Source organism: Chiloscyllium plagiosum, unplaced genomic scaffold, assembly GCF_037043375.1.
Source record: "Chiloscyllium plagiosum isolate Xiang-an unplaced genomic scaffold, Cpla_swu_hap1 HiC_scaffold_27, whole genome shotgun sequence".
NCBI lineage: Eukaryota > Metazoa > Chordata > Chondrichthyes > Orectolobiformes > Hemiscylliidae > Chiloscyllium > Chiloscyllium plagiosum.
Window position 1 is genome coordinate 65,678,624 of NW_028270165.1, and position 15,206 is coordinate 65,693,829.

Sequence of the window (15,206 nt, forward strand, 5' to 3'; positions counted from 1 at the left end):
ATAGTGATGGAAACTCCACAAATGCCGGACTTGGTGCAGATCCAACAAAACTCAATAACCTTGACAGCATCCATAACAAAGCAGCCAAGTGACTGTGACCACATCCACAAACATCCACTACCATCACTCAGTAACAGCAATGTACACTATTTTCAAAAGACATTGAATAAATTCACCAAGACTCCTCAGACAGCAGTCTACAAACTCACGAGAAATTCTACCCAGAGAATAAGGCCGGCAGATATGTGGAACAGAACAAGTTCCCGTCTATGCCATTCATTATCCTGACTTGGATGTATGTCGACATTTCTTCCTTGTCGTTGGGTCAAAATCCTGGAAAATACCTCCCTCACGCCATTGTCAGTCTAACTTCAGCATTTCGTGTTCAAAGTTTCAAGAACCTAGTTCATGACGAATTTCTCAAGGGGGAAAATGCAATGGGTAATAAATGCTGGCAGAGACAGCGCTGCCCGTATCCAGTGATAGAATTTTAAACAGAACTGTGAAGTTGGTTACAGGGAAATGGTCTGAGGTTCAGGTCATGATCTGCATTTCCGTCCACAATTGATTACACTAGGAGATCTGAATTATCCCTCTTGCTGCTCCACATGTCACAAAGTGCAATGAAAGAATCAACTACTAATTGAGGGGTGATAGGTTTAAGACACATGCCAGTGGCAGGTTCTTTACACAGAGGGTGGTAAAGGCGTGGAATGCCCTACCTGCTAATGTCGTCAACTCAGCAACATTACGGAGATTTAAACAATCTTTAGATGAGCACATGGATGATTTTGTGATAGTGTAGGGGGACGAACTGAGAATAGTTCACCGGCTGACGCAACACCGAGGACCAAAGGGCCTGGTCTGCGCTGTATTGTTCGACGTTCTATGTTCTAACTTTACTTTTTAACTTCCACAGTTTTTCACGCTGGTAGGTAACTGATGCTTTTTTTCTTGAATGTACCAATGACATCCCAATCTTTTCGAGAATTCCACTCACAGTTCCCTGAGTGACAAAACCTCTGTGCAACCCTACGAAATGGCAAACTTGTATCCCAAGACCATGACCCATTTTTCTCGATACCATAAGCCAGATGAACATCAAACCTGCATCCTGCATGTGAAGGCCGTTAGAATTATTTGCGTTTCCATGAGATCCTTACCAATGATTGTGGACACAATGAATGCAATGTTTCCTTAGAGGACACATCTGGTATGCGAGAAATCAGTCTGGTGGATTTTACTGCAACTATTCCAATGCAATGCAAGGCGATCAAAACGGCACATGATACTTCAACGGTCTCTGCAATGTTCTGTAGAAGCAGTTTTTTTTAAAAAAACGTTGTTCTTGGACTGAACCCGTTTTTCAAAGAAGGTCAAATTAGCACTTACCTTTCAGTCTCGGACTTGTTTCCTTGTTTTTAGTTAATGGGGTAACGGGTCATCCGTTTCTCTTTGTTCATTATCACTAACATACCTTTAAATATTTATTTTACTCTCTGGTGTTCTATTCTCTCCTGTTTTCTGTCCAATGTCGTTAACCTCACACTGATCCGAGTTAGACGGCATCTTTCACGCATTTGCTCTTTGACTCAACTTGTCCGGAAGGCCTTGAAGCCTGTTAGTATGGTTCTGATCAGCAAACCTCTCAAAGTCACATTTAATCCCCTCATCCAAAATCGTTGAAGTGCGTTGTAAATAGCTAATGTCCCACCTTCGATTGCCCATACACTCCGTTTATCACCTCCTTCTCACTGAAAATGCACAACTTTTTTTCTCTGTGAGACAATTCTCTGTCCTGGACCGTATGTCACATATGATAGCGCAGGCTTCAGTTCTGTACACCAACCTCTTGCGCTCGATTTAATCAAAAGTGTTCAATGAGCCGTCGATACGACATGGACAGATTCTCCCATATTCAATATAACAGTTACCCCATCAAAATATTGTGGAGTTCTCAAACCACGACTTCTCTTCCATAAATAATTTCAATTTTGTCTGCCCAAATTGATGCTTGTTATCACATTGTTTATGGTGGACACTACCATGTTCAGAATATTGCAATTAACCGGACAGCCTGTACATCCCTGTTTCTCCCTTGCTCGAATATAGAACAGACAGCGCCACACTGTTCGACTCTGATCTCCACAATCTACAGTCCTCACTTTTTCTGATGAAGTGACAAACTTGTTGCATTTTTGTATAACTTAGTCTCCTCAGAGATTCGCAGTGGCGTGGAATGCACTACCTGTAACTATAGCAGACCCACCAACTTTAAGGGCATTTTAATGGTCATTAGACAGACATATGGATGAAAATGGACTACTGTAGGATAGATTAATTCCACAGGTCGGCTTCGGATTGATTCCACAAGTTGGCGCAACATTGAGGTCCAAAAGGGCCTGTATTGCGCTGTAATGTTCGATATTCTACGTTCTATGCTCTACATGTACAGTCACAGTTGCCATGATGTCAGGCCCTGCAATTTTGAAAGATGAGGCATATCGAGAGGAAATTTGATATTTGGCAAACTTGAATAATTTGAATAACTTGTATTGCCCTGTATCGGTCCCATAAGAGCTGACCATCCAAGGAGGGAAATCAACATGATTTGAAATTTGAGCAGATTTTGCAGAGGAAGTGGAAAAGTAAACAATTATTTCCTCTCGCATATCAAGAGGAAATTTGATATTTGGCAAATTTGAATAATTGCAAAACATTGTTGTATTGCACTTTATCCGTCCCATAAGAGCTGACCATCCAAGGAGGGAAATCAACATGATTTGAAATTTGAGCAGATTTTGCAGACGAAGAGCAAAAGAAAACAATTATTTCCTCTCGTACCTGGGTTGGACAAATTCTATCGAATGATCCTGATGAGTAAAATATTGGAAGGTATAGTGATGGAGACGAGGGAACAAGTTTGCAGAAGAGACATAGAAATTACGAACTGTAGTAAAACTAAGATAAGATTTTTGGGGACTTTTTAAAGTTTTTCTAAAAGTTAATTCAATGGTTAACACTTTTAGAATGACGGAAAGCTGATTTTATAAAGAAACAAGACTGACATTTGAAGAAAACAACAAGTTGAGCAGCATGTGTGGACACACAAAGCGAGTTAATATTTTGCATCAAATGTGATTATTCAGGATAATGACAGTTTTTAATACTGTGCACAGACGGGGGAGGAGAAGAGACTGAAACAGGTGGTCTGTGTGCTCAGAGGATAAACAACGGACTGATAGTTATAGTAATAGACAGAATTATGACTCAGAATAGGTGCGAAGGATTGGGGGAATGAGATTAATGTGGGTCTGCTGTGTTGAGACCAATGTCGACAGGACAGGAATATATAAAGGAGGAAATGGGTTACTTGTAATCTAAAGGAAGGGGAGAGGTTCAGCTCAGAAGTTGTTAGTCTCCATTTTTAGTCCTGAAGAGTGTAAAGTGAAGAAATGGAAATTGAGCTCTTTCTCCAGCTTCTCGTGGAGATGCTGAGTTGCAGATTATCTTCAAAGAATCTGAGACCAATAACCTCCTGTGGTTGTGTGATTCTGTGATATGGATTCCGGCGTGGGGACTCGCTTCCAAGTCAAAATCTGAAACGTCATTGATCTGTTAAGATGAACTAGTGTTTGGAACCCGGTTTCATTGTACCCATTAATGGTCACATCATTTCTCATTGGTGGAGAAGACAGAGTTTACTCAATAGTCTGCTCACATCAAAATCTATTGGTTGATGGAAAGAAACACGAGCCCCTGGACAAGGCGTGGTGAAGGAACTAACTGTTACAGAAATAGAGGAGTCACTTGATACGTTAACTGCTGCTCTGTATCTGTGATCAGCATTCAGCAAATGTTCCGATTTGATCTGGAATCACCAGCTGGGACGATGTTTGTCAGCCTCGTGAAGTTACTTCTTCTGCAGCTATTGAACTGTGAGTTATGGTCACTTGAATACATTTTCGCAACCATTTATAGGTCAATGATTGGCAACATATATGTGGCAAAAATATAATGATCAGTCTATGCGAGATAAAATATTGGCATGATAGGGAATGAAAACTATTTTGTCTTCATTATTTTCTGACTTTTTATGGAACTGTTTCTGAGGCTTCAGAGCTTCCCAACCACAACCCCCATTAACCCCCAATCCTTGCATTTATTCGGAGTTTTTATGCAGTTCAGAGTTGAAAACCTACTCAGACAATTCGGGTGTGTTTGGAAACAGTGCCCATCGCTGCTTCAACAGTGTGTGTAGTCGGGAAACCTGCTGAACAATATTTACCTAATTTATTCGTCAATATTTGGGAGAGTGTAAAATAGAAACTGAATATTTATGTATTTCTCGGAGCTTGATGTTACACTGATTTTAGTTAGTTTTTCTTCTCTTTATATTCGAAAACTTTCTCGATACTGATGCATTTATATAGCGCCGTTGACAATGTCAGTGAAACAAAGGAACTCTGGGCCAATTCGGTACATTTTGTTGTTGAGACAGTTCTGCAATTTAGGAAACGTGACAGGCAAGTTCCTCCGAGGAAACTGTAAGAACCATTGCTGTGATAAAGGGCGCAGTTAGCTGTTCGCATCCTCAGTGGAACAAAGGCGCTGTGTGCTAATTTGTTATATTTTATTGTTCAGACAGTTCTGCGATTTTGGAAACTTGGCAGGCAATTTATTCCATGAAATCTGTTAGAATTGTCGCTCTAATAAAGGGCACAGTCAACTGGTCATCTTCAAATAACCAAAGCGAAACATTCACGCTGCTTTCTGTCTGCAAATGTTGCCAGATCCGCGAAGTATTTCCAGCAATTTCTCCTTTGGTTCTGATTTCCAACATGCACAGTTCTTTGACCTTCTTTTGTTCACCAGTTTTGTTATTCAGTGAATTTAGTTGAATGATTGCCACTAGCCAGCGCAATATCAATAGCTCTTCTTCCTGTACTGGTGAAGTTGTTGAAGAATTTCAGTAGGATTACTGTAAACATTTTTACAGAACGATGTCTTCTTTTTCCTGTCTCCAAATAAAAACTTTATTCATAAAAATACCTTTACATGCATACGTAGTCACTGAAACAGGTCACTCCTGTACCGTAGTCAAAAACAGTGGTGCTGGATAAGCAGATCTGGTAAGGCAGCATACAAGGAACAGGAGGTTCGACGTTTCGAGCATAAAATCTTCATCAGGATAAAGATCTTCTGCTTCAAACGTCGACTCTCCAGCTCTTCGGATTATGCCCAGCCAGTTGTACTTTTCCACCACCACCCATTTCGACTTTGATCTTCAACATCTCCAATCCTCACTTTCTCCTATTTCTGTACAGTCCTGTATGAAGGAACAAATAAACACTGGAATTTGACTCTATCCAGCAACACACTAAAGGCAAGTCTTACTTGGACAAGATTGCATTTATATATACTTGAGACATCGGGGGTCTGATAATTGAACGGCACCCCATATACCTTCAGCAGTAAGACCTCATAAAGTCGTCTTTCTCCACTGCCTTGGCGGCAGCTGCCTCAACATTTAATGCATTCCTAAACACATAGTCCTGCACCTTGGAATGTGCCAGTCTGCAACTCTCCGTCGGGGTCAAACGCTTGCTCTGGAATACCAAAGAGTTTCATGCAAACCAAAGAACATCTTTCAGCGAGTTGATGCTCTTCCAGGCGTAGTTGATGTTTGTTTCAGTGTCGGTGTGTATCATGGGCAACTGATCGGAGAGCAGTGTCCTGAGTCAAAGAGCTGCTTGTGAAAAGCCTCGACAGAATTGACTGCATCTTTCTCCAGACATCGTTTGCAAAGGGCAATTCCAGAAAGATATGTTTTACGGTCACTTCCCGTGTCCTCTGCCACCCTTCCAAACTCTGCATCCACTTAGAGAGCAGTGTGGGTAGTCGCAAACTGGCCAGGTGTACATGAGGGATCTCGCAGTTTGTGCCGTTCTCACCACAAGCCAAGCGACGTCTTCGTGCTTGTTAGAACGTTCTGGTGATGAAGCATTCTGCCAAATGACTTGGACAGTCTGCTGAGGGAACAACCCGACAGGGTTCACCCTCTTCTTTTCCCACAGAGTGTCTAGGACTCTAAGATACGTGCATCAACTGCTCCTTCAGCGCTAATTTATGCTCAAACCGGTTAAAACGGGTTTGAGCAATTACCTTTCTGTGTCGAGGCAAGAGAGCTGCAAATTGAGGCAGGGCTGACAGTAATATCATTTTGTTGGCAGAGTTAGCTCGTCGAAAACTTGAACTCACTTTACACATATCTTCTATTCTCTGGTGAGAATTGTACCCATTCTTTGATTACGGTTGTAATCGACTTACTTTTCAACATGATCTGAATAGAAATATGGAGGTAGTTTAGGCGTCTTATCTTGTTTCGATTTTTTGTTTTGCTAACGGTGTTATCACTGAAGGCAAGCCAAGAAGAAAGCAATCCCAATCTTCTCAACAAATTCTGACCAGCTGTAACGGTTGTCTGTTACATTTGGGTGCACAAACACCAGTCAACATATGTAACCATTAATTAAACTGACGCACAAATGGATTATACTCTCAGATTATACCTATGGTCTGCCTGACCGTTTTGTGATATTATTCGTGGACCGAGGTTACTTTAATGTGGAGGAGCCAGTGTTGGTTTGGGGTGGACAAAGTTAAATATCACACAACATCATGTTAGAGTCCAACGGGGTTTATTTGGAAGCACTACCCTTCAGAGCGCTGCTCCTTCACCATGTCGTTGTGCTGATAGAGGAGCAGCACTCCACAAGCTAGTGCTTCCAAATAAACTGGCTCGACTGTAATCTGGAGTTGTGATTTTTACATTTGTTACTTAATTCACGTTCACCGCATTCAAGATTTTTTCCACTATTTGATGTGGAATTAACATGTTTACCTCGATATTGTTTAACATCACAATTTTCATCACGCAAGCCTTTCAAAAATGAAATATCCAAAATAAATCCTTTTCCAACTTTATTCTTAGTGACAAATGGGAGAGGTGGAAATCATTATTAGGATATTTATTTCACAACACTTTTTCTATTTGTTCAAAACTGTGGGAATGTCTGGTTTGGTCAATGTTACAGAAAATCCTACCAGGTGGCGGTCACCTGATCTCATGGTCCACTGCATTAGTTGAGGGTAGTTACATCATCATATGTGAGGAGAGAATTGCAGATCTTGACCAAGTATCAGTGAAGGAACAATGTCGCCATCCCAATCAGGATGGGAATTTGCAGGTGCCGGTGCTTTTAATTATCTGTGCACCTTGCTCGGTAGTGTGGCTGCAGTTTTGTTCAGTTAGGGAAGGAGTTTAGCTGAGTTGTTGCAGTTAACATTGATGGCGCAACTTTGGTGGCTGAATCTTGGTGGTGAATGCTTTAAGTTCTTCAGCTAATGGAAGGGTTGTAAGTGAAGCCGATTTCTTTGTGCCAAGTGCCTTCCAGCTTTTGAAAGTGTATTACAGTTTATTGCAGCAATGTAAGTAGCGAATGTCTGTTCATAGCGCTGGCTTGTGCATTGCTCTCAGTTATTACTCTTGAGGAGTCAGAATGTGAATAATACTGTAAATCTGGCTCCTGTTCTCGACTTGTAGTGAAAGGATGGACATCCCAGTTCAGATCATTATATGGAGCGGCATGGTGGCTGAGTTGTTTCCAGTCTCCGACGATGTCTGAGTGGAGTTTACACATTGTCCCTGTTTATGCATTGTCCCTGTGTATCCAGGTGCTCCGGTTTCCTCCCACAGTCCAATGATGTGCAGACCATGCCACGTTGCCCACACTGCGCTCGGAGAATTAATCAGAGGGGAATGGGTCTGGTTGAGTTAGTCTTCGGAGGGTTAGCATGGACTTGTTGGGCCATTTGGCCAGTTTCCACACTGTAGGGAGTCTAAGTTAAACAAGATTCTGTAAATGCTATGGCGTAGTATGTTAAGAGAGTTCATGTACACGGAGGTGTATAGCTTTGTGGTAAGTTCGGCTTCTCATTCTCTGGGAAATTTACTCCTACTTATTCAGCATCATGAATTATCCAAGGTAATGAAGCCTTTTTTCTCATTCTTCTCCCGTTGGCTCTCCGATATATTTCCATGTATATTAATAAATTACGTGCTTACGTCGGCATGTTGTGGATTATTTCCATAAAGCAGATGGAAGAGGTTAAATCAGTCTCTCGAGATCGAAATGTTGGATTAGAGTAACTAGTGTGCCTAGATTTTGTTGACGTGCTGTATTTGGTCAATCCATTTACACCCATATAATGGGTACAGTGACACTGAGAGTGGATTGCATTTTATATCCAGAAGATCAAACTGGTATTATCTCCTTTAAATTTTAGTTGCTGTCTGTTTTGTCCTAAGGTATATGGCAGAAGATAAAAAAAGACATGCATATCAACACTGTTGAAGTCGTTCAGACTTGGTTTCACATTCTATATGTGTGAATACTTTCAACATTATTTTATTAGCTGATATATGAAGAAAGGAGGTTGATTATACATTTATTAACATGAACATTGCGCAGTATGCATAACAGCTTCATACCTTAAAGAAACTTGGAAAATTTTGTATAAACTCAGGAGATCTGTCAACATTAATGAAGAGTGAAATACAGATAATGTTTCGAGTCTGATATGATCACTCAGAACAGAAGGATAGAAAATAAGGAGTCCCAACAGAGTCGCAACTTTAACACTGTTCCTCTCTCCGCATGCGTTGCTTTCCTCCAGCATTCTTCATATTTGTTTCAGATTTTCCATATGCACTTTTCTTTTCTGCCAGCAGCCTGGTGTCTCAATTGCTTTGGCTTAATTTGTGAAATGGTTTATGTTGTGAGTTTGACGACCAGAGGCAGAACTCCTGACGCTGTTGCATATAATTTTATTAAAAGGACTTGAAGGAGACTTGATTGGGGCCCGATGCAAAACTAAATTTCCGGAGGTTGCTCAGAACCATTGAAAGAAAGATTTCTGAGTTTAGTTTTGTGTACCTTCGAGATCAACAGTCTCAGTGGCTCCTAAGATGAGACAATAGATTTGAAAGAGAAGTAATTTTACTCTGGTTCTGCATCACTTGCACACTATTTTGTTTCATCTCGCACTTTGAAACTTCTCAATTTGTGAAACAGTGGGACAAATTGGATTGCTTAATCTCATATTTACTAATCTAGAAGTAACAACATTCTTGGATCAGATGACAAAGCACGAGATGGTGATCGGCTCCATCATTATGTTTTGTAGATCTTTGTTGAACAACTAGGGAAGTGCATGAAATATGAAATTGTAAGTTGCATAAACCACTTCAATATTCACCTCCTGCAGAAGTAATGGATAGCGGACTTCTTAATCCATTATTGCTCTTTTATAAATTCGATATTAGACAAGAAGAAATACAAGGGTCACTTCCAGGCTCCCATGTTCAACTCATGGTTTTCAATTTTACGAAGACATTAATTCTTTATTCTCGACATAATTCTACTACTCGGGTAGACTGTAAAGTCGAATTGATACTTTTTTTTTAAATGAATGAATAAAGTCATATCAAATGGGAGGTGAATGCATTATTTAGTTTCTAAATTTAGTAATTAATATGTGTTCAGTTTAAATTCGCGTTCAAAAAGGACAGGTATTCTGCATTTTTGCTGCTATCAGTAATTTTGTTTCTTTATATTCCCTGCCTTGATTGACATTTAGTTACATTACAAAATATCAGTCAAATAAATGACTATTTATTGAAATCTAAATAAACACTACAGTTAAGAAGTGACGTTCATGTCCCTCATGTCCGGCTGAAGCAGACTGAAAATCAACTTGACTTCTTTCTCAATACAGCGATTCAGTTTGAAGTAGGCAGTATTCAGTGTTAGAGGAGTAATGTACTGGCACTAGAGAGATAGCGGAGAAGGTTCACAGCATTGATTCTGGAGAAGAGAGGTTTGACCTGTGAGGAGAGCTTGAGAAGACGAGGACTACGCTCATTGGAATTTAGAAGAATGAGTGGTGTATCCTACAGAAACTTATACTATTATGAAGGGAGTAGATATGATAGCAGCGTGGAGGTGTATTCCACTGGCGGGTCAAACTAGAACACGGGAACTTCGCCTTAAAATAGGGAGAATGAGATTTCAGACTGAGGTGAAGAGTAACTTTTTCACCAATTCTGTTGTGAATCTGTGGAATTCCCTGCCTAGTGAAGGAGTTGAGGCTACCTTGTTGGATGCATTTAAAACAAAGATACATGGATTATTGAACAGTACAGGAATTATGGGCTGTGGAGGATAGGCGGGTAAGTCTAACTGAATCCACGAAAGGATCTCATTGAATGGCGGCGCAGCCTTGATGGGCCAGGTGGCCCACTCTTGCTCCGAGTTCTTATGTTCTTTTATCGGTGTGAAAAGTGTAGGACACTAATTGTACCGACTCTCACTTGATTCAACGCTGCATGTTATGTCCTCTGTAGTGTTTCATGTGAGACAGTAAATGTTCTCAAAAGTAGTTCAAAAGGACAACATACGTGTTCAAAACCAGACAAGTTTATTCCATAGTTACATCTGTCTGAAATCGCGACGAACAGTCTTTCAGTAGATTTAGTTTGCATCAGTTCTCCCATCAGTGAGAGAGTTCACAATGGTGTCACTGATCTGATCCGGAATTGTTGTTTTCCAAAACTCTCCAGTTAGTAAGGAACATCAAACTTCTGATGAACGGGCCAACCTGCAAGATATTGTTTTAAAATTTTCCTGTTCATTTTCTGCAACCAAATTACATTAAAAAACAATAAGGATTTAGCATTACATTGTAAGGATATTGCATACGAATGATAAAGAGGTGAACGATCAGTCAAGTCGATGAATGCAGGTAATGAGAGAGGTTGTACAGCAGGGATTGAATAAATCAAGTGAGCGACCATGTATTAACACATGGACAGATGACCCGTGTTGTCTGATTGCTTGAAAGTTTTATAGAAATTATTCTGAGATTCAAAACAAGTGACGAGTAGACCAGTCAGAGAGTTGGCAGCGTGTCTCTGTGTGTGGAAACAATTCGGTTAACTTTAGAAGAAAACAGACAATAATTGATAATTGCAGTAATTATATTTCCTGCTTTTATCAGCATTGCATGAAATGAGGATATGAAATTTCCAGATATCATATCGAGTCATAGCACGGAGATAGACCCTTTGCCCCAAACTGTTCCATGTCAACCAAAATGTCAATCCACACAAAACCTATTTCTCTGCACTTGACTCATATCCTTCTCAACTGTCCCTATCCATGTGATTGTCCGAACCTCTTTTACACGTTATTAATGTTCCCACCTCAATCACTTCCACTCGCAGCTAATTCCCTACTAACACAATCCTCTGTGTAAAATAGGATTATTTGGCAAACTAACGATAATTATTGCCCGCATTTGTTGCATTTGTTTAATTTATTTCTACGTGTTAAATTGAATTGTAACATTTTAATTTTCATCCCCCTATTTCAGGCAGACGTGTGGACACTCAGGCCGAGAGTAAAGGTAATTGCACTTTTTTTTCATTTCGAGGCAAAACCTGTATTCTGATGATTCCGTTCAAACACTAACTTGTGCTGATGATCTCCTTGCCTTCATGTGTAAGTTGAACAACTGTGTGTTCATAACTAATGGGGATGCATTATTCCTGAAGGTTTCTTATTTCAGGGGAGCAGAGTGTGAAAACTCAGTTCCTCCGCACACTGCCGTTCTCAGATAGAGAGACAACACATGGAGGTACTGTGAAGATGCACCTACACACGCAGTGCTGCTCTGGAAATTTTCTAAATTATTTCACTCACAATTGAGCAGTGACATCATGCTCACATGACTGGACATCCCACAATAATTCTGGCAGTGGGAGACGGAAATGCTGTTTCATTTTCAGATGTTCGCAGGGCGGATCAGTGTGTTTTTCTCGCGATTCAGAGTGCCCACATCCCATGAATGAGAAATAAAAATCTTCTCACGTTGGCTAGTTTAGTGGAGACCCTCGCTCTCTGTGACTCGGCATCTTTTTTAAAATGACCATTCGCCCTTCTCCATCCACATTACGTATCCTGAGTTATATTGCGATAGCCTGCATTTTTACCATGCCCTCACTCCCATTCATTGTGAGCCGGGAATGCAGGCGATGATTCGATCTTATACAATTAAGCAGTGTTCACGTTGGTGACCACTTCTATATTTACAGAGACAGTGAGGCTGAGACTTGAGAATGGGGGCAGTCCTTGCTCTGGCCGAGTGGAGATTCACTACAAGGGGCAGTGGGGAACTGTGGATGATTATGAATGGGACCTGCCGGATGCTGCAGTTGTGTGTCGGGAGCTGGACTGTGGGACCGCGGTCTCTGCCCCGGGCGAGGCTCACTTTGGACGAGGATCCGGACCTATTGTGACCTGGAATGTTGAGTGCAGCGGGACCGAGCGGGCTCTGAAGGAGTGTCATTCACAGGAATGGGATCCCCACAGCTACTCACACGACAATGATGCTGGTGTCGTCTGTTCAGGTAAAAATCTATTGCCATTTCTGTGCAGGTTTATCACAAGTCAGTGCTGTCTGGAACCAGAAAGGGATATGATAACACAACGACAACTATCCAAATATTATTAACATGATACTAACAAAACCCCCAATTTATTCGGTGTTACAATGCAATTTGTGAATATTTGAAGACAATGGGAGAGGTGAATTCCTGTTACCGTTTCCAATCCGGTAAAGGGGCAGGATAGGTGTCCATTGTGATGTCATTTGAAGCCACATTGAGAGAACTGCGCTGCAGGAATTATCACATTTACAACCCAATGCATACTGAGGTTCGACATTGAGTTGGCTGGCAGAATCACTTTGTGCCATTTATCTCCAGGTTGAAAGTCGCTTTCTGTCAGATTAGATGAGGGTCGGAGTTGTGGGTGAACATGAATGAGATCGACAGGGCAGCAAACTGATTGCAGGAACAATTTATTTCCAGATGTACCAGACCCAAAGTTAATCACATTAATGTTTATCAGAAAATAATCTAAGTCGCTGTTGCTATAAATTGCTCTGATTCTGCGCTTTTTAAAAATATCTCAGATCACAGAGCTCCGAGGTTGTTACCTCAAAATTCCCAATGCTTTGGCAGACTCGAGGTTCAGTTCGGTGACACCTGGAAAACAATGTGTGGGCTTGAATGGGATTTGAAAACCGCCAATGTGGCCTGTGCACAGCTTCATTGTGGAGTCGCAGTGTCTGTTTCAAGCTCGATGCATTCTGGAGGCAGTGCTGTTCTCACGGCTACTGAGGTGTTTAAATGTACGGGCAATGAGACTCAGCTGGGGAAGTGCCCTCGGTCTTCAACCACGCACCAGGATTGCACTGGACACAACAATGTCACCCTGATATGTTCAGGTGAGTACAAGCTTACCTAAAGAAAAAGACACATTTCCGCTTAATGTGTGTAAGAGTAATGTCGCTGGCATTCCTGACATTGCTTTGACCGTGACAAATCTCAACTAATCCTCAAGATTCTCATGTTCCGTGGCACAAGAGTGATGAGGTAAAATATACACGAAATTATTCAAAATTTAAACATTTTAAAACGTTTGCGTTTGGGGTGGGAAAGACATTTCTTCAACTGTCCACAGTCAATACCCTTTAGTGTCGACGTTGACTAAACGTCGCTCATGGAGGATAATATGAATCATTGTTCGATACAGATACATTGACGTGAACGTCAGACAATTTAAGGTATGACAAGATAATTGTTTATTTTCTAAATCTCCGTGACCCATAATCGGGTCAGTAGTTTTTAACAATGCTAACAGACTGTATGGCATCATTGAAGGTATCTCTTGCCAACAACCTTTTCAGCAAGAAGTTCCAGCTCACAAACACTCGTTGGCTGATAGATATTATCATGGTAATTTATTCACCGTTCTGTCCCTTACTTACTTGTCCCTTCCCAATCTCTACACTTTCACGTTGCTGTAAATTTATCTTGCCTTCGTAACACGTTGTATTTTGCATGGTATGCACTTTGTCAACAGTCTGATTCATTACATGCAAAATTTGGGAGAAGATTTGACGCTCGGGTGCTCGTTGTTGTGGTTCTGTTCGCCCAGCTGGAAATTTTTGTTGCAAACGTTTCGTCCCCTGTCTAGGATGTCACCGAGACAGGGGACGAAACGTTTGCAACAAAAATTTCCAGCTCGGCGAACAGAACCACAACAATGATTCATTACATTCCAATATGCAATACTGTGCACGTTTTGTCCCAAATCGTAACATTATTGCCTGTTACTCTTTCGATGATCAATTGGCAGGTCCAGTAAATTCTTTCGTTTGCTGCTTTGTTCATCAAGTAATATTTTCGTATACCTTTATGTGTTCCAGCTCCATTGGTTGAATACAATCCATAACATGACTAATACGCATTAGTCGAGCATGCATCTCTTCAAGAGCCAGGACACACTTTGTGAATTATGTGTTCCACATAATTATAAACAATGTTTTCCCATCTTCCCAAACGCAAAGGAATTATTTCTCTCTTTCTGCCTTAAATTCTTCTATTCTTAAATTTAAGTTTAAGTTGCATTGCTGACTACTCTTCCAAGTATTCTGTCAACTTGATGTATCTCAGCATTTGAAGCTCCAGCACTTCTGTCAAAGTGCACTTATTCACAACATGAAGAGGGAAAAGGTGAAAACATTTAAATGCACGTTGTACGTCATTTTCCAGGCTGCCAAAATATACTGCCTCAAACTTCTTTGCTTAAAGTTTCATCTGTCACGTACTTATCTGTTTTGCTCTCTTTGCATGCTCTACTGAAATTGGGAGATGTCATGAATAATGGTTTGAAAACATTGATGCATGGTACCAGGGGCTAATTTCGAAGTGTTACTCTGCATCTCAATGCAAATGCGGGAAAGTCCATGTCACATTCTACCAAACGGTACACTTTCACAGGTTATAATTGATTTCATTACTGTAGGTTCGATGGGAGAATAAAGGTTAATATTATTGAAACTGCATATTGCAGCCAGCATCTGATGCACTGGTCATGATTTGGTCACCTGGATGCTCATCATCTTCCTGTAGAAAAAAACTTTTAACATTATAATTATCTCAATTGCCTCAAACTTGCAAACTCATTTGTTGCCCATGTTTCATAAATTGCTTTCAAAAATAATTATTTAATACA

At 40.8% G+C, this 15,206-nt stretch overlaps 1 protein-coding gene across 1 annotated transcript in view; it reads left to right on the plus strand.

Moving 5' to 3' along the window:
• LOC148144499 (scavenger receptor cysteine-rich type 1 protein M130-like) overlaps positions 1 to 15,206 on the plus strand; it is a 41,966-nt gene that overhangs the window by 3,538 nt on the left and 23,222 nt on the right. Inside the window, exons 2-4 of the mRNA XM_087975356.1 lie at positions 11,497 to 11,529; positions 12,218 to 12,532; positions 13,099 to 13,413. Coding sequence (XP_087831482.1) covers positions 11,497 to 11,529; positions 12,218 to 12,532; positions 13,099 to 13,413 — 663 coding nt within the window. The remainder of the gene's footprint in view (positions 1 to 11,496; positions 11,530 to 12,217; positions 12,533 to 13,098; positions 13,414 to 15,206) is intronic.